Source organism: Manis pentadactyla, chromosome 10 (genome assembly GCF_030020395.1).
Source record: "Manis pentadactyla isolate mManPen7 chromosome 10, mManPen7.hap1, whole genome shotgun sequence".
NCBI lineage: Eukaryota > Metazoa > Chordata > Mammalia > Pholidota > Manidae > Manis > Manis pentadactyla.
This window is the reverse complement of record NC_080028.1, coordinates 125,914,297-125,934,528: the sequence shown is the minus strand read 5'-3', so window position 1 is coordinate 125,934,528 and position 20,232 is coordinate 125,914,297. Positions and strand designations below refer to the sequence as shown.

The 20,232-nt window shown below is 40.4% G+C and overlaps 1 protein-coding gene across 1 annotated transcript; it reads right to left on the bottom strand.

Moving 5' to 3' along the window:
• Positions 1–7,168: 7,168 nt before the first annotated feature.
• LOC118929855 (olfactory receptor 1361-like) lies at positions 7,169–19,353 on the bottom strand. The gene is made up of 2 exons (XM_057487683.1): positions 19,337–19,353; positions 7,169–9,684 (listed from the first exon to the last, which is right to left on the bottom strand). Exon 2 carries the CDS (start codon positions 9,678–9,680, stop codon positions 8,721–8,723), a length of 960 nt encoding a protein of 319 aa, XP_057343666.1. The 5' UTR covers positions 9,681–9,684; positions 19,337–19,353; the 3' UTR covers positions 7,169–8,720.
• Positions 19,354–20,232: the final 879 nt, after the last annotated feature.

Sequence of the window (20,232 nt, the reverse complement as noted above, 5' to 3'; positions counted from 1 at the left end):
AAATCAAAGGTGTGAATCTAAAGACACTGCGTCAGGTCCTGGGTTGTAAAGGAGCAATACAAGTGGAATTTCCCAGTTGGTTGTTGGGGGAAGTGGAAGGAGGCACATAAATTAAGTAAATCTCAAAGATGTGTATGCAACTATACACTGCCACAAGTGCTAAGAAGGAAAAGGCTCTAGGAGACTGTTAATGTGGATTTTTTAGAAAACTGGGGAAGTGGTATTTAAGACCAGAAGGATGAGATGGAGGAGGAAGGGGACAGGGAGGGAATGTTCCATAAGGGGAAGAAATGAACAGATACTTTTTTAGATAAGCGATTGGCTAAAAGAAATAGAGTGCTCAGACTGATTAGTTACCTAAGAATTATAAATTGAAGGAACAAGATGTCATTTTAGGTGTTTTAAATGAGTAGTGTGTTTGTAAATGGCTTGGCAAAAGAGGAATGACAACATCCATCTAATGTGACAGTGTTTTAAAAATTTTTACTCAACCCACAAATTTATTTTCTATGGACAAGAAAAATATAATATTATAATCTTGAAAAATTAGAAACAACCTAAATGGCTGAATAAATATGGTGGTATAAAGTTAACAATGCTTTTCATTAATCTTAATTGGCAGGGTGGGTCTTGCCATTCTCTCTTGAGCCCACTCCAGTTTCACCTTCAATGCTTCACTGAACATTTATAGAATATTTTACCCCAAAACAGAATACACTTCTTGCCAAGCTCACATGAAACATCACCAAGACAGACCATGACATCTGGGCCATGAAACACTTGAGAAAATTTAAAGGAATAGAAACAATATGCTCTCATCACAATGAAATTAAACTAGAAATTAGTAACAGAAAGATAAATGGAAAATCCCATAATATTTGGAGATTAAACCACCCACTACTAAATAACTACTAAATGGACACAAGTCTCATGAAAATATTTTGAACTAAATGGAAATACAACTTACCAAAATCTGTGGGATTCAATGAATGTAATGCTTAGAGGGAAATGTATAGCATTTGATCCATATATTAGGACAGAAAAAGATCTGAAATCAATAATCTAAGTTTCTACCCTAAGATCTATGAAAGAAATCCAAAGGAAATAGAAGAAAAATTAAAATTAGAGTATAAACCAATGAAATTAACAGGAAATCAATAGAGAAAATAAGTAAAATCAAAAGCTGGTTCTTAGAAAAATTACTACAATTAATTAACCCCTGGCCAAGCTAACCAACAAAAGAAGAGAGAAGGCACAAATTGCTATTATGAGAAATTTTTAAAAAGCCATCACTACAAATCCTATGGACACTAAGAGGACAGCGGAGGAATAGTATGAACAACTCTATGCCCATAAATTTGATGACTTAGTGTGACCAATCCAAACAACAATATTTGCATAATAGGGGTACCAGAAGAAGGAGAGAGAGAAAAAGGGAAAGTGTCATTGAGGAGGTAATTGCTGAAAACTTCCCCAATCTGGGGAAGGAGATAGTTTCTCAGGCCATGGAGGTTCACAGATCTCCCAACACAAGGGACCCAAGGAAGACAACATCAAGACATATAATTAAAATGGCAAAGATTAAGGATAAAGACAGACTTTTAAAAGCAGCTAGAGAGAGAAAAGAGATCACATACAAAGGAAAACCCATCAGGCTATCATATTTCTCAACAGAAACCTTACAGGCCAGAAGGGAGTGGCACAACATATTTAATACAATGAATCAGAAGGGCCTCAAACCAAAAATACTCTACCCGGCAAGGTTATCATTTATATTTGAAGGAGGGATTAAACAATTTTCTGATAAGCAAAAGCTGAGAGAATTTACCTCCCACAAATCACCTCTACAGTGCATTTTGGAGGAACTCCTATAGATGGAAGTATTCCTAAGACTAAATAGATGTCACCGAAGGGACAGATAAACAGTACAGAATGATTCATAACATACAAAGAATGGAGGAGGAAGAAAAAGGAGGGAAAAAAAGAATCTTTAGGTTGTGTTTGTAATAGCATACAATGTGAGTTAAATTAGACTGTTAGATAGTAAGGGAATTAACCTTCAACCTTTGGTACCCACAAATCTAAAGCCTGCCATGGCAATAAGTACATACCTATTGATAATCACCCTAAATGTAAATAGTGTGAATGCACCAATCAAAAGACACAGTCACTGAATGGATAAAAAAACAAGACGCATCTATATGCTGCCTACAAGAGACTCACTTCAAACCCAAAGACATACACAGACTGAAAGTAAAGGGATGGAAAAGATATTTATGCAACTAATAGGGAGAAAAAAGCAAGAATTGCAGTACTTGGATCAGACAAAATAGACTTCAAAACAGAGCAAGTCACAAGAGACAAAGAAGGACATTACATAATGATAAAGGGGTCAGTCCAACAAGAGGATATAACTATTTTAAATATTTGTGCACCCAACACAGGATCACCTACATATGTGAAACAAATACTGACAGAATTAAAGGGGGAAATAGAATCCATTCATTTTGGGAGACTTCAACACACCACTCACTCCAAACGACAGATAAACAAGACAGAAAATAAGTAAAGAGACAGAGGCACTGAACAACATATTAGAATGGATGGACCTAATGGACATCTACAGAACACTCCACCCAAAAGCAACAGGATACACATTCTTCTCAAGTGCACATGGAACATTTTCAAGAATAAATCATATATTAGGCCACGAAAAGAGCCTCAGTAAATTCAAAAAGATTGAAATTGTACCAACTGGCTTCTCAGATCACAAAGGTATGAAACTAGAAATAAATTACTCAAAGAAAATGAAAAAGCCCACAAACACATAGAGGCTTAATAACATGCTCCTAAATAATCAATGGATCAATGACCAAAAAGTTTGATGACCTAGGTGAAATGCACCAATCTACCAAAACTCACTCAAGGAAAAATAATCTAAACAGGCCTTTATTAATTAAAGAAACTATGAATAATTAATAATCTTCCAAAACAGATAGCACTGGGCATAGACAGGTTCTTTGGTGAATTCTAATAAACACATACGAAATCTCTATAATCTCTTCTAGAAAACAGAAGATGGAATAATTCCTAACTCACTCTATGAAGCCAGCATTACCTGACTACCAAATCCAGACAAAGCCATTACTAGAAAAGAAAGCCACAGACTAATATCTCTCGTGAACACAGATGCCAAAATCCTAAAAAATATATTAGCAAATTGATGCAACAGTGAAAGAAAAAAAATGGAATTATATACCTTAATCAAATGAAATTTATTCCAGGTATGCAAAGCTGTTTCAACATTTGAAAAGTCGATGAATTTAATCCATCACATCAACAGGCTAAACAAGAAAAATCATGTGTCAGATACAGAAAAAACATTTTACAAAATCCAACACCCAGTCATGATAAAAACCCTCAGCAAACTAGAAATAGAGAACAGGTTCCTCAACTTGATAAAAAAAATATGCAAAAACTTAAATCCAATATCATAATTAATGGGCAGAAAGTAGAGGCATTTCCCCTAAGACCAGGAATTAAAAAAAAGGATCAGAAACAAGGATATCCTTTCTCATGACTCTTACTCAATACATACAGGAAGTTCTAACTAATGCTATTAGACAAGTAAAAGAAATAAGAGGTATACAGATAGGGAAGAAATAAAACTGTCTTTGATGACATGGTTGTCTATGTAGAAAACCCCAAAGGGACAAAACAAACAAAAAGTTCCTGGAACTCAAAAGCAATTTTAGCAAACTGGCAGGATACAAGACTAATCCACAAAAGTTAACTGCTCTTCTATATACCAGCAATGAGCAATTGGAATTTGAGATTTTAAAAATATAACACTTTCCATTAGTACCAAAAAAAAGTTTAGGTATACCTCTAATGAAATATGTACAAGATCTATATGAGGAAAACTAAGAGACTTGAAATAAATCAAAGATCTAAATAAATGGAGAACTATCCCACATTCATGGATAGGAAGACTCAGTAGTGTTTAAAGATGGCAATTCTTCCCAAATACTCTCTATATGCTGATGTCTCCCAAATGTATATTTCCAGTTCCAACCTCTGACCTTATGTCTAAACCTATATGTACAATTCCTTCTTGATAGTTCCATTTGGATATCCAACAGACACATCAAATTCAAAAGGGCCATAACAGAAATTTTCGTTTCTTCCATCATTGTTCTGAGACTGTTATCATGGAAGAAAGCAACAAATTTGTAATAAAAAAATACTGGAATAACATAAATGTTCATCAATCACAGCTATTTAAATAAAATTATATGTCAACTTCCTATCCATGAGCATGGGATGTGTTTCCATTTATTGGTATCTTCTTTAATTTCTCTTAAGAGTGTCTTGTAGTTTTCAGAGTATAGGTCTTTCACTTCCTTGGTTAGGTTTATTCCTAGGTATTTTATTCTTTTTGATGCAAATGTGAATGGAATTGTTTTCCTGATTTCTATTTCTGCTAGTTCATCGTTAGTGTATAGGAATGCAACAGATTTCTGTGTATTAATTTTGTATCCTGCAACTTTGCTGAATTCAGATATTAGATCTAGTAGTTTTGGAGTGGATTCTTTAGGGTTTTTTATGTACAATATCATGTCTTCTGCAAACAGGGACAGTGTAACTTCTTCCTTGCCAATCTGGATGCCTTTTTTTCTTTCTGTTGTCTGCTTGCCGTGACTAGGACCTCCAGAACTAAGTTGAATAAAAATGGGATTGTCTTGTTCCCAATCTTAAAGGAAAAGCTTTCAGCTTCTCACTGTTAACTGTGATGTTGGCTGTGGGTTTGTCATAGATGGCCTTTACTATGTTGAGGTACTTGCCCTCTATACCCATTTTGCTGAGAGTTTTTATCATGAATGGATGTTGAATTTTGTCGAATGCTTTTTCAGCATCTATGGAGATGACCATGTGGTTTTTGTCTTTCTTTTTGTTGATGTGGTGGATGATGTTGATGGATTTTCTAATGTTGTACCATCCTTGCATCCCTGGAATAAATCCTACTTGATCGTGATGGATGATCTTTTTGGTGTATTTTTAAAATTCTGTTTGCTAATATTTTGTTGAGCATTTTTGCATCTATGTTCATCATGGATATTCGTCTGTAATTTTCTTTTTTTGTGGTATCTTTGCCTGGTTTTGGTATTAGAGTGATACTGGCCTCGTAGAATGAGTTTGGGAGTATCCCCCCCTCTTCTACTTTTTGGAAAACTTTAAGGAGGATGCGTATTAGGTCTTCACTAAATGTTTGATAAAATTCAGCAGTGAAACCATCTGGTACAGGAGTTTTGTTCTTAGGTAGTTTTTTGATTACCAGTTCAATTTCATTGCTGGTAATTGGTCTGTTCAGATTTTCTGTTTTTTCCTGGGTCAGCCTTGGAAGGTTGTATTTTTCTATAAAGTTGTCTGTTTCTTCTAGGTTATCCAGTTGTATCTATATATCTTTATATGAATTTACAGAGTCAGTTTAAGATGTACTTGGAGATGGAGCTGGATATGTCAGAATCCTGTTCTTCCATGTCCTCACTGTAGGACACTGAGATAGTCACTTAATCACTCTAAACCCAGGGATGGCCTTGCGTGGGGATGATAATGATACTTACCTCATGGCTGCAATTATTAAAATAGATGTAAAGAAGAGTGTTGGCCATGTGCCTAGCACACAAGTTCTCAACACATATTAGAAAAGACTAGCAATTTCCAAATGATAAAAGTGGTGTTATAAATGAATTAAGGAAAGTTTATTCAAAAATGACTGGAGCAATTTTATAAATATGTGACAAAATGAAATTAGAATCATAAACACAGATTACTAATTTAAACTGTGTAAACTGAAAATAACTAGAAGAAAATATAGCTGATAATTTAAGTAGTGACAGAATGGGGGAAAGTATAAAGCATAGGAGAAGTGGAAGAAAACAAACAATAAATGCTTTTTAATTACATAAAATTTAAACATATAGAGTGTCCAAAAAGCCATTATTGAAACCAAAAGGTAAAGTATAAGCTGGGGAAAACTAGTTGCAGCATTTGTGAAAGGGTATATGACATGTTCAAAAATTTACTAAACTGTTTAACAATTTACTATTGAGTCAACATTTAAAGAACTCTCACAAATAATAAAACAATTTAAGAGAAAAAATGCTCAGGAAAGAAAATGTAAATCAAGAATCCTACAGCCAGCAAAGAAATCTTTCAAAAACAAAGGTGACAAGACTTTCCTGGATAAACAAGAACTAAGAGAATATATCACCAGCAGACCTGCTATACAAGAAATACTAAAGGAATTCCTTCAGGCTGAACTCAAGTGACCCCAGATGGTAATTCGAACACACACACACACACACAGTACCAATAAAGATAATTATATAAAAGGTACTATAAGTGAATTTCTCCTTTCCTTTCTTAAATGATTACAAAGCAAATGTAAAGTACTGTTGAGCCTATAGCATATATAAATTGTGTGTGTGCATATATGTACACCTATACCAGCACAAAGGAGGTGGATGGGAGTAAAGTTGTAATGGGCTAAGGAAATGAACACCAATGGTAAAGTAATAATTGTAACAGTGTATTGCTGGGTTTGTAACACTGGTAGATATAATATATGAAGCAATAATAAATAATACACAAAAGGGGGAATGGGAATAGAAGCATTTCTACATATCACAGGAATTAAGCTAGAATACATCTGAAGCTGACTTTGATAAGTTAACATGTGGTGAATCCTAGAGCAATGATGAAAAATATCCAAAAAATATAGTGAAAAAATAATCACTGGGGTTAAAATACTACAGCAGAAAATATTCACTTAATGTAAAAGGATGCAATAACAATACAAAAGGACACAAGACATACAGAAAACAAAAAGTAAAATGGCAGACATAAATCTAACTATATCAATAATAATATTAAGGGTGAATAAACAATCCAACCAAAAGGCAGAGATTGTCATACCCAATTAATAAAACATAATGTAAGTATGTTGTCTATAGGGTAAAAATTTTAGATTCAAAGACATTAAAAATACAAAATACAAAATAAAAGGATGGAAAGAGATATCATGCAAACAGGAAAGCTGGAGTGGCTGGCTATACTAGTATCAAACAAAATAGACTAAAACAAAAAGAGGGACATTTTATAATGACAGAAGGATAAAACAGGAGTATATAACACTGAATAAACACAAATGCATTTAATAACACAGCCCCAAATTACATAAAACAACGGCTATGGATTTCTTTCAAACTTTCAAGGAACAAGTACTTTCCATCTGATTATGAATTATTGGTTATATAGACTAAAAATTGGAATTGCTACCGTTTATTCCTTTAGGCAAACATTAATACACAAATACAAAAAAGAAAGTCATATGATAAACTCAGAAACATCCTCTGATTCTGAATTCTGTCAGTTTCATAAAAGCTGTCATCTTACCTAACTCCCTGAAATTAAATTGCCTTATTTTCCTCTTTCTTCCTCAAAATCAAGACCATCCTGTTCAGTGATGTCTTAAACCAGTTTCATATATCTGACAATTTTTTTATTTTCTGAAATCATTTTTCAAAATAAGTTTAAAATCATATATTTAAACAGTAAATATCCTATATGTTTTAATTCAGAAACAATTATTAGTGAATACATTTTGCTAAAGTAACTTGATGGAAATATATAAATAGACTATACAGCAAATTTAGAAAAACTTTATTATGAAATGAAAGCAGAAAATCAGGATACAAATTATTTAGCATGTATTTAAGGCATAAATGGAACAGAGGGTGGGAAAAAAATCTTCAGTTGACTGATATGGCTGGGCACAGATATTTTGGAAGACATTTCTTTCTTGCTTAATTTATGCATATTTCTATTGTAATGTGTGATATTATGTATCAGATAAAAAGATAAAAATAATTAGTTCGAAGGCATGGCAGAATCAGGGCTTCTTGAAGCCCTAAATGAACTCTTTGCCTCCCTGCCTTAACACCAATATGACCCTTCCATCAGCTGTTCTCATATCTCTGTGTCTTTGTTGTGAGAAAGAGAAACCAGCCCTGATAGTCAGAAGCTGGCTGGCCCACAGCGGGGTGTTGGTGCCCTCCCAATGAACACAGAGGATTTCCCAGAATATTGGTATGACACGAGGCCATTCTGTAACTGTAATGGAGCAAGACAAAAACAAGAACACAAGCCTCAGAAATGACCAAACGCCGCCTGTGCTGGCTGATACCAGTGACTGCTACTTCTTTCCTAATCACAGTTTTGGCCTCGGTCTAGTCTTCCCTCATAGATAAAATATATTAACATACCCAATCAAAACCATTCGCACTTTCTGAAAGCATCTAATCAAGAGCAAAGACCCAATTCCTAAGTCTTCACCAAAATAACCTTACACAAAACCAAGTATTTGAATAAGTTCTTTCAACACCTCCTACAAAACCTACTATCCCTGCATAGTGTGTGCTCCCCTTTGTTATGATCAATAAACCCAACTTACTCACGAAGTGGTGTATTCCTAGCAGGTTCTCGCTGGAGGGGCATCAGTGGTTGGAACAGTCAAGTTATTGGGTAAAAAGACCTCTTTCCATCTTTAACCTGAAGAGGCTGTACCAGGTTTTGCTCTCCTCAGATAAACACTAGGTGATTGTTTTCCCAAAGACAAACATGGTTTTGCACAAGAGACAATTACAAATATGATTTTCTTAGAAATGTCTTCCCTCCATGATGACCTTTGCCCATTTCCTAGCAAGCACTTTTCCAAGAGCCCCTTTTATGTCCTTGTTTCTCAAGCTATAGATGAAGGGGTTCAGCATGGGGGTCACCACTGTGAACATCACAGCAGTTGCTACATCTGTCTTAGCAGAGTGGGAGGATAAAGGGCTGAAATACAGAGATATGATAGTTCCATAGAAGAGGAAAACTACAACCAGGTGGGAGCCACAGGTGGAGAAGGCTTTCCATCTTCCCTTTGGGGATGGGACTCTCAGGATAGCCCAAGTGATAAAGACATATGACACTAAGATGCAAATAAATGGAGCAATCATTATGGGCCCTGCTTCAATAAGTATCATCACCTCGTTGAGGCGTGTGTCAGAGCAGGAGAGTGTCAGGAGGGGAGTCGCATCACAGAAGAAGTGGGGGATGGCATTGTCTGCACAGAACGAGAGTCGAGCCATCAGCAGGGTGTGCAACAGGACATCCAGGTTGGCAATGACCCACGACACAGCGACCAGCAGGGCACAGCGCTGGGGGGTCATCTTCGTTGTGTAGTGTAAGGGGCGGCATATGGCCACAAAGCGGTCATAGGCCATCACAGCCAGGAGGAAATTGTCCATGTCCACGAACATGAAAACAAAATACATCTGCGTGAGGCACGCGGAGAAGGAGATGCTCTGACTCCCGAGTATGTGGTTGGCCAGCATCTTGGGGACGGTGGTGGAAGAGAAGCAGACGTCCACGAAGGACAGGGTGCTGAGGAAGAAGTACATGGGGGTGTGCAGGCGGGAGTCGGCGCCGACGGCCAGGAGGATGAGCAGGTTTCCCAGGACCGTGGCCAGGTACATGGTCAGGAAGAGCACGAAGAGCAGCTGCTGCTGCTGGGGCTGCCTGGAGAGCCCCAGGAGGAGGAACTCGGAGACGCCCGACCGGTTCGCTCCTCTCATGGGGCTGGGATGGGAGAGAGGCAGGCGTCAGAAACCTGGAAGCTAAGGGTTTGGATGCAACAATTCAAGCTCCAGCCAGCAGTCATGTTAACGAAACCTGTATTAAAGTTGCTGCGTCAGGATCTGCCCCTAGTCCCTCCACTGTCAGCTATCAGCAGCTGGTCCTGCTGGACTCAGTTTTAAAATGATTATCAAATATAACACTAAAACAAAACACATGTACATACACAGACTTCTCTGCCATTATGTATGTCTCTCTCAACGTTCCCAAGGGTCTCCCACTCCTTAGTAGCTCATAGAGACAAGAGAGACAGCTGACCATTACTGGGATTACCTCAAGCTCCAGCTGATGGATTCAGGACTCTTACTAGTATCCCCTGGACTTGGAGGATTTAATAAAGGAGGTTCTTCAAAGAACTCTACTTATCAGTCAAGAAATATTGACATCTCCACTGCTATAATCTCACCTGGGAGAAGCTGGTCTTGTTGCTATCAGGTGTCCTTCACCTTTCAGGAAATGATCAATGCTCCTGTTTATTGTAAGGTTTGGAAAGTCTTGGAAGTATAGGTAAGTCCTGAGCAAGTGATGAGCAGAGGTTCATGGCCTTAGCCCTCTGTGTAGGAAGGATGTTTGGGGGAATCAGAGACAGGTATTTACAGTAGCTTCCATGGCCACTGGGACCAAATTCCCTGAGAGTCTCATTAGAGGCAAGCAGAAAGTAATGTTCCCACCTATTTCCTGGTCCCTGCGGACCTGGTAATGATGACTAAACATATTATCTCAGTCATGGGTCAGAGCTTGTATATAAAGCAATGTGGGTAGAGACAAGTCCCAGAAAAAAATCCCTAAGACTTCATTCAGTTGCATAACCTTTCTAATCTGGGCTTATGTTTATGGGCTTGAAAATTCAGTTTCTGAAAGATTTTTCCTCTTATTTTCTTAGCTCAGTAACAAGTCATTGTAGTGCTGTATGAGGGAACCCCCTTTTTTTATCCCATATCTGGGCATTTACTGTGTAGAGCCAGTGATGCTTCTGCAGAAAGGGATGCGGTGGGGGTGGCATTACAGAGTTGTGCTCAATCCCTCAAAGCATTTGGAACAAGGATAACCTGTTTGTAACTGGGGGGAGAGATTATTAGAGAGAGCACAGCATGCCATGATTGAGAAGCTCCAGAGTCGTCTTCTTTTGGGATGTCTTCCCAGCTCACAGTGGATCACCCTTTTCTGAAAATGCTCCCCTAATTCATAGCATCACAGGGTGCGGGCTCCAGCAGTCCAATTTATGCTCTATCACCTCCTGCCCAGTGAGGATTCATGTCTGCAGGAGGGAACCTGGACTGAGGCTGAGGGCCTTTAGGTCATGCTCAGTTTGATTTGCTCTGGACATAAATCCAAAAGCTTGCAATTCTCTCCTGATTGCCTCATAGATGGAAAAGCAAAAGTCCACAGAGAAAGGCAAAAAAAAACAAACACAAAGAAGCAGAAGATGAGCTGGAGAGAGTACTGATGACTTTCCAGTTCAGGCTTCAAGTGCTTTTCTGATGGCTTCATTGTGGCCTCGCTCACAGGACTTAGGTGCAAATAACACAAGCCAAGTCTTACTGAGGTAAGCAGAAAACGACTTCTTGTAAATGAAAATGGGTGCCTTTCAAAAATAATGAGCAGATATGGTTCTTGGGGATTCAAGATGGCAGCATGAGAGGTGAGACGGAGAACTCCTCCCAAAACCACAAATAGCATAAAAATGTAGTTAATCGGTACAACTAACCCTAAAACAGCAACAAGAAAGAAGGCTACACCAGACAGAGCCAACCTCACGAATCAGGCTAACGTATGAAAGCCTTGATCCGGCGGGACCCGAGCCCTTCCCCCGCCCCAGCGCTCCGGTGGGGGACGGGGTGGAGGCCTGGGATGGCTGAGCACCCGGCCCTGGAGGTCAGCTTTGCGAGCAGAAACCTACACTGTGTGCTGCTCTGGACGTTGGGGAGCTCGGACAGGCCGCGCGCTTGAGCCTTCCTCCTGGCCTGCCGGCACCGGTTTGTGCACCTGCAGTCACTTTGCTGGCATCAGGCCAGCCAGAGGGAGGGGAGGGCCCGCCCCGCCCACAACAGCTAGAGATGCAAAGCCCAGAGGCTCACACCTGTGTGCTCGGCCCACTGGCTCTGACACGGGGGACAGGCACCACAGGCGGGAGTCAGGAAACAGATCTCTCCTCCCCCGAGGCACCAGCTCCGCTCCCCTATGGCCCCAACCTCACTCTAGGGGTTGAGCAGCTCCAGAAACTGGAGCTTCCAAGCACTAGTGGGCACCACCCAGAAATATGAAATGTCAAAAGAACATAGTCCAGACCAAAACCTCACAAACCCCAGAAAAAGGGTCAGATGAAACTGAACTCACCAATCTGCCCGAGAGTTCAAAATAAAAATCATAAACATGCTTATGGAGGTACAGAAAAATATTCAAGAACTCAGGAACGAATTTAAGTCAGACTCAATCAATAAGAAATTCCATATCTGAAATGAAACATACAATGGAGAGATTTAAAAACAGATTAGATGTAGTAGAAGAGATGGTAAATGGAATAGAAATAAGAGAAGAGGAATACCAAGAAGCTGAGGCACAGAGAGAAAAAAGAATCTCTAAGAATTAAAGAACATTGAGAGAACTGTGTGACCAATCCAAGCAGAACAATATTCATATTATAGGGGTACCAGAAGAAGAGAGAGAAAAGGGATAGAAAGTGTCATTAAGGACGTTTTGCTGAAAACTTCCCCAATCTGGGGAAGGAGATGGTCTCTCAAGCCATGGAGGTGCACAGACCTCCCAACACAAGGGACCCAAGGAAGACAACACCAAGACATATAATAATTAAAGTGGCAAAGATCAAGGATAAAGACAGATTTTTAAAAGCAGAAATACTGAGCAGGTGGAGAACAAGGCTCCGAAGGTCACATACCAGGTGTCATGCCTAAATCATGCCACAGAACTGGTATGATTGGTATACCAATGTTCCTGCTGCCTCCAAGCATAGATGTTAAAGTTCATGGCTCTAACACAGCTATCACTGAACATGGGATGCCATCAGCAGCATTATTGCCCTGGGATTCCATCTTGCTACAATGGATGTCACTGCTAGAAAAATTCCTCCTACTCTCCTCTTCCTCGTGTCAAAAGCCAAGTCATAATATCTGATGGGCTGTCACATGCTGACATCTTAGCTGCAAGAACAGCTGAGAAATAAGTTATGCAGAGTTTCCTGTTATATAGGATGATGCAGGCTTTTTCCCCAATCAGAGTTATGAGGCAGAGTACCTAAGCTTTGGAAGATTACTTATAGTAGCTGGGAAGCAAAAGCATGACAAATGCCCACTAGAATCCACCCCTCCAGTTGCACAACATTAACACATATTCCTCTTATATACACACAATGGAATTTACCCTTCAGACGAAGAGAGATTCTGTGCCCTGACATAATGCAACCATCCTCACAACAGGGGAACTACTCAAGCCCGTCAGTTGCTGTATCCTGGCCCACAACCAGGGACCTCCCTATTCCAACCATAACTCCATCATGACATTCTGTAACTTCTGAATCAAAGTTGGAAGCTAATGAACAACTACATATCCGATGTGATATAAAACAGAGGGGCAAAGGGAGGGAAAAGAAGTACAAAGCTAGGTAGCAAAAGCACATAAATATCATAAATATACACAGAAAAAAAGGGGCCAATAGGCACATGAAAAGATGCTCCACATCACTAATGATCAGGGAAATGCAAATTAAGACCACAATGATGTATCATTTCATACCAGTTAGCATGGCCAACATACAAAAGACAAGAAACAACAAATGCTGACGAGGATGTGGAGAAAGGGGAACCGTGCTACACTTTTGGTGGGAATGTAAATTAGTTCATAGTGTAAAGCAATATGGAGGTTCCTCAAAAAACTAAAAATAGAAATGCTGTTTGACACAGGAATCCCACTCTTAGGAATTTACCTTAAGAAAACAAGATTCCTGATTCAAAAAGACATATGCACAGCACTATTTACCATAGCCAAGATATGGAAGCAACCAAACTGCCCATCAGTGGATGAATGGATAAAGAAGATGTGGTACATATACACAATGGACTATTATTCAGCCATAAAAAGAAAACGAATCCTGCCGTTTGCAAACAACATGGGTGGAGCTGGAGGGTATTATGCTCAGTGAAACAAGCCAAGCGGAGAAAGAGAAATACCAAATGATTTCACTTATCTGTGGAATATAAGAACAAAGGAAAAACTGAAGGAACAAAACAGCACCAGAATCACAGAACTCAAGAATGGACTAACAGGTACCAAAGGGAAAGGGACTGGGGAGGATGGGTGGGTAGGGAGGGATAAGGGGGGGAGAAGTAGGGGGGTATTAAGATTAACATGCATGGGGGGGTAGGAGAAAAGGGAGGGCTGTACAACACAGAGAAGGCAAGTAGTGATTCTACAACATTTTGCTATGCTGATGGACAGTGACTGTAAAGGGGTTTATAGGGGAGACCTGGTATAGGGGAGAGCCTAGTAAACATAATATTCGTCATGTAAGTGTAGATTCATGATACCAAAAACAAAACAAAACAAAACAAAACAAAAAAAAGGGCAGTTCCTGTGTGGTAACCTCCAATGAGTTCTACACAGGGTATAAAGGGCATATAAAAGTGTAGGCAAAGGGTCTGTTTGTGTTTATACAGAGGATCAAAGCCTAATTGGGCTACCCCGAAAATGAACTAAGATACAATATGAAAAAGAACTTCCAACATCAGCACTCTCTGGAAGACTCATGCCAGAAGATGATCATCAAAAACCCCAACAAAGATCCACGCGCTGCTACAGCTGTAGATGCACTCATCCCACCAGCTCCTGGACTTGCCATGGGAATGAGGAAGGAGATATCCAAGCTGGCCTGTGCATACAGTAAAACAACAACTTTGACTGGATCTATACTGTTGGAACTCAACCAAGAATTAGGAGAAGTGCAAATTGTAGCGCTCCAAAATCTTACAACTACAGACTATTTACTGTTAAAAGAACATAAGGGATGTGAACATTCCCCAGGAATGGGTTGTTTTAATTTGTCTGATTTCTCTCAGACTGTTCAAGTTCAGTTGGACAATATCCACCATATCATAGATAAGTTTTCACAAATGCCTAAGGTGCCTAACTGGTTTTCTTGGTTTCACTGGAGATGGCTGGTAATTACAGATATGCTTTGGTTATGTAACTATACTCCTATTATGTTAATGTGTGTGCGCAATTTAAGTAGTAGCTTAAAACCTATACATGCTGAAGTTACTCTACAAGAAGGTATGTCAAAGAAATAATCAATCTTCCCATGTTTTCTTCCGTCTGCTACTTCTATAGCTTTTCTTCTTCCTTCCTAATTACAACCCTTAAATAGAATTCGTGCCTCATATCAAATTTACCGAGTATCATAACTCCTCCAAGTGGTAAAGATACCTCAAGACAAATGCTGGGCATAGAAGCCACAGGGCATAAATATGCAAAGAAGTAAAAAGCTAACCTTTTCAAACAATAAGGCTTCCCTCTCACTTACCAACTTCACATTTCCCTGTATGGCCCCGGAAGATGACTGGTTAGCCAGAGACGGGTAAGATTCCTCAAGGGAGGAACAACCTAAGACAGGCACAGTCGCAGGGGGGCCATCAGGTGAGAAATTGGGGATCAACAGAGGTGAGGCTTAGAACCTCACCCCCCCTGTTCTGAGAGAAATCTTCTGCATCCGTGGATGTTTTATTGCCCTTGTCTAGCTTGGATTAACACATAGTCTACAGGCACACACCTGATCATCTACATTTGCTCCCTTACAACACTAAACTATGTTTTCTACCTTTATCTTGTATCTACCTACCACTTCAGCATTTTATTAAAAATAATAATAATAAAAAAAAAAAAAAATAATAATAATAATAATAAAGAGAGAAATGTGGTATCCACATATAAATCAAGTATAAAAACCAAATGAGTATTCATATTTGAACTGACTGCTTATAGTTCATAATGCATGAGCAAAACCGAAAGTTTCTGTGATGACTGCCCTTGTACTGTTCACTATGTAACTTATTCATTATGTAAGAATTTGTTCTACATGTAAGAACTTGTTTGTTATGCCTCAGAAGATTGGAGACTGACGAAAATTAGGCTTGGGGTGGATTAATGATTGTGCATTGAGTATTGACCCCCCTATACAGAAATTTATTGTTGTTAACAACTATTTGATCAATAAATATGAGAGATGCCCTCACAAAAAAAAAAAAAAAAAAAAGAAAAGAAAACGGATCCTGCCGTTTGCAAACAACATGGGTGGAGCTAGAGGGTAGCATGCTCAGTGAAACAAGCCAGGGGTAGAAAGACAAGTAAAAAATGATTTCCCTGATTTGTGGAGTATAAGAATAAAGCAAAACTGAAGGAACAAAACAGCACCAGACTCACAGACTCCAAGAAGGGAATAGTGGTTACCAAAGACAAGGGATACGGAAGGGTGGGTAGGAAGGGAGGGAGAAGAGGAGTAAGGGCATTATAATCAGCACTCACAATATAGGTAGGTCACGGGAAGGCAGTGTAGCATGGGAAGACAAATGACTCTCTAGCATCTTACTACACTGATAGTGAGTGCGATGGTGGGGCGGGGTGGAGACTTGATAATATGCCTGAATGTTGAAATCACAATCTTGCTCGTGTGAAACCTCCATAAGATTGTATATCAATTATACCTTAATTGTTTAAAATGACAAAAGAAAAGGAAGAAAGGAAGAAAATATAACTGAAAGATGTAGTCTTCACTTCCACAGATAGATATGACCTATTAGTTGATAGTAATAATTGTCCTTATCCAAAGTCAAATTCATATTTCCTTTGTCTTTAGCCAGCATCTCAGCACCTCAAGCTTTTTAGAATCTGATATATTAAACCAAACTTTCATGTCTATGTGATCTGACCTCCTTATGATCTTCCCTAGTCTTTTATTAACTGCCATCACTGGAACTGGCAATTTTAGAATCCTCTCAGAGAGATCTTTCCATCCACAATCCTCTCTGCTATCATTGTGGAGCAGAAGAACAATTTTCTATAGACAGCCAAAGTCATTAACAATATGAGAATCTCCTTTTTGGTCAGTTTATCCAGTAGCAAATGGAGTCCAAATTGGCCAGCAGTAAGTCTCTTCAGAGCTCACTATTGCTGGGATAAGAAGCAAAATTTTCCAAGCAGATCATTAGATACCACAAAGGAGGTGCTCACTTCTACCTCTTGTTTCCTTGCCCTATCAATTACCGGTTGGGAGAAAGTTCAGCATATGTTGTCTAGTGGTATGAAACTCATACTGTATCCTGTGAAACAGCACACTAACCTCACAGGGCAACCTCAGATGGTGCCAACCCTGAGTCTTTAGAAGTCCATTTCTCTATTCCATAAGATCCACTGCTCTGGCTGATGGTGTACAAGTAAATACCACCAAAACTCATGCCTCACGGACACCAGCCTCATCCCGTGTTAGTTATGTACTGTCAAGTACAATATTATCACAAACTTAGCAACTTTAAACACTAACCATTTATCTCACAGCTTTCCTATGGGCCAGGAATCTGGTAAGGGTTTAGTTGAATGGTTCTGGATCAGGGCTTCTCACCAGACAGCAGTTGTCAGCAGGGGCTGTCATCTTAATGACTAGACAATGGCTAGAGGATGGCCTCCAAGATGGCTAGATTGTACTGCAACTGGCAGGAAGGCTCGGGTGCTCACATGGACTTCTTCATAGAGCTGACTTGACAAGTCCTTGCAACAGGGTAGCTGTTTTCCCCCAGAGTGAGTGATTAAGACAACAAGATGGAAGCTACAGTATCTTTTATGACAGAGCTCCTGAAGTCACATGCCATCATTTCCACAACATCCTATTACTTACAGACCAAAATGGACCATTTGGCTGTGGACCAAAATGTTTGTGTCTCTGCAAAATACATATGTTGAAATCCTAACCCCAAAGGGGATGGTGTTAGGAGGTGGAACATTTGGGAGGTGATCCGGTCATGAAGGCAGAGACCTCACCAATGGAATTAGTAGCCCTATTAGAGACCCAAGACCCTTGTCCCTTTCACCACGGGAGGCTACATTAGAAAGACTGTCATCCATGAACACAGGAGTGGGCTCTCACCAGACACCAAATATGTTCACATCTTCATCTTGGAACTTCTCAGTCCCCAGAACTGTAAAAAACACATTTCTATTCTCTGTAAGCTACACCATCTATGGTATTGTTATAGCAGCCTGAATGGATTGAGACAAAGAGTCAGCCCAGTGCAGTGCGGGAAGGGATTACACCAGCCGGGATCATTGTAGGCCACCTTAGCAACTGGTTACCACTTTCTTTCACTATAATGTGAGCTCCTTGGTTAGAAACAATGTGTGTGGGATGCTAGGTTGATGAGTAGCCCCATTCATCCCTAATGCACATCCTATTAGTCTTTCATCCTCAGTATGATCAGTGTCTGTTTGTGTACATTAGCTTCTGTAAGTCCGGGGAAAGGAAATCCCAGGGCAAAATACCTCTAAAAACCGAAATCAGTCAAAGGGAGAAATAAAGTTTAAAATCCGTTTATTGCTCACAAACTGCAGTTCAGGGCCTTCTCTCTTTCCTGCTCCAGCAGAAGTAATACCGGCCCTCCCCTCACCTCTCAGGTACAGATAAGCCCACCTTGCCCAGGTAATTACCCATTGATATGGAGATGAACTTCTCTCCACCCCTGAGGAATGATGCAAATGCACTAAAGCCATACTTCTGTCCACTCTTGAGCACCTGTCGATATGCAGATGGACCAAAGCCAGGCGAGATTCTGGAAATATGATTTTACCTACAGCCTCCCTTTCCCCAGTGCTTCTGCACATTCCCAGACACGCTCACACAGGTTTTCTACTTACATCGACCTCCCAAAATATCACTTTCCTTAAATAGTCTTTATTAAGCGATAAGTGATGCCTGGGATGTCATCAAGATCCTATCTGATTCACAAGGCTCGAACCTTAACATCCCCTTTAGGTCTGCAGCACAGGCCACCAGCTGTAGAAGCAAACACATCAACATTCCCTCCCAGGCCAGAAATCTCAAACCAACGATTCGCAAATATGAAGGTGCACAGAAACCACCTACGGTAGTTGCTAAAGTGAAGATTCTGATTCAGGAAATCTCGGGTGGGGCCTGAGGCTGTGCGTTTCTAACAATCACGCAGGCAATTCTCGGTCCTCACGTCCCACCGGGTAGCGCAGGCTTAACCTTGGGGTAGGAGGAGCCCTTACTCTGGGAAGGGCCCGAGCCACCCGCACGTTTCTATGCCGCTGCCTCCCGCCAACCTCACCTTTTGAAAGGATATCCAGATGTAAGTCAGACCTTGACCTCCGACCGACTCAGCTTATGGAAATAGGGCAGGAATCCTAAATACCTCGCGACCCATGCTAACCGGGAAGGGCGGACGGATGGAGCAGAGACCTGAAGGCCCGCGACCGAGTGTGAAAGGCCCCTGGTACCCGCCAGTTGCCCACGTCTGGCGAGCAAAAACCTGAGTTCCTCTTTATGCCATTTTAGAATGAGAGATTTTGAGCCACTTACTGCCATCTAGAACCTCGGCTCCACAGTCTCCAGCTCACGGTGCTTCAAGTGCAATACTGCCCCGCCCTTCCTCACGGAGACCGAGCTGCGCTGAGGACCCGCCCCTCCCATCTAATTGGTCAAGGGCACACAGCCCGCTATTACTGCGTAATTAAAGAACGATCCGCAGGGGGCGGGGTAAAGAGAGCCCGGCGATGCAGCCTCTCATTGGTCCCGTGCGAGGGAGAGGCAGTGCTTCCGGAAGAGGTCCTGCCGGGCTGACAGTCTGGCGCTGCGCGTGCGCGTGGTAGGCCCGCCTAGGGAGGTCCACCTGCCGCCTGCAGACTCCCATGTGCGGGAGGTGTGGGGCGCACGTGCAAAACTTAAGGGGTCCCCAGAAACTTACTAACCAAGGTAAATGATATTTCAAAGTAGTTTGTTTGTTTATTAAAGTATCATTGATATACACTCTTATGAAGGTTTTACATTAAAAACATTGTGGTTACTACATTCACCCATATTATCAAGTCCCCCCCCATACCCCATTGAGGTCACTGTCCATCAGTGTAGTAAGATGCCACAGAGTCACTACTTGCCTTCTCTGTGCTACACTATCTTCTCAGTGACGCCGCACACACCTTCTGTACCAATCATAATACCCCTCAATCCGCTTCTCCCTGCCCACCCACCTTCCCTCACCCTTCCCCTTTGGTAACTGCTAGTCCTTTCTTGGAGTCGGTGAGTCTCAATGCAATGTTCTTTAAAAAGCAAAACTGATGCAGGAAATCTTTTAAAAAGTATAAAGGCAAGAGCACTAAGCTCAAAGTTTAAGACCTTCACTTAGTCAAGAGAATTTATCAAATATGGCCATTCTCTCCATTGAAACGGAGTAGGCGAAGATTTTGAAAATATTCATG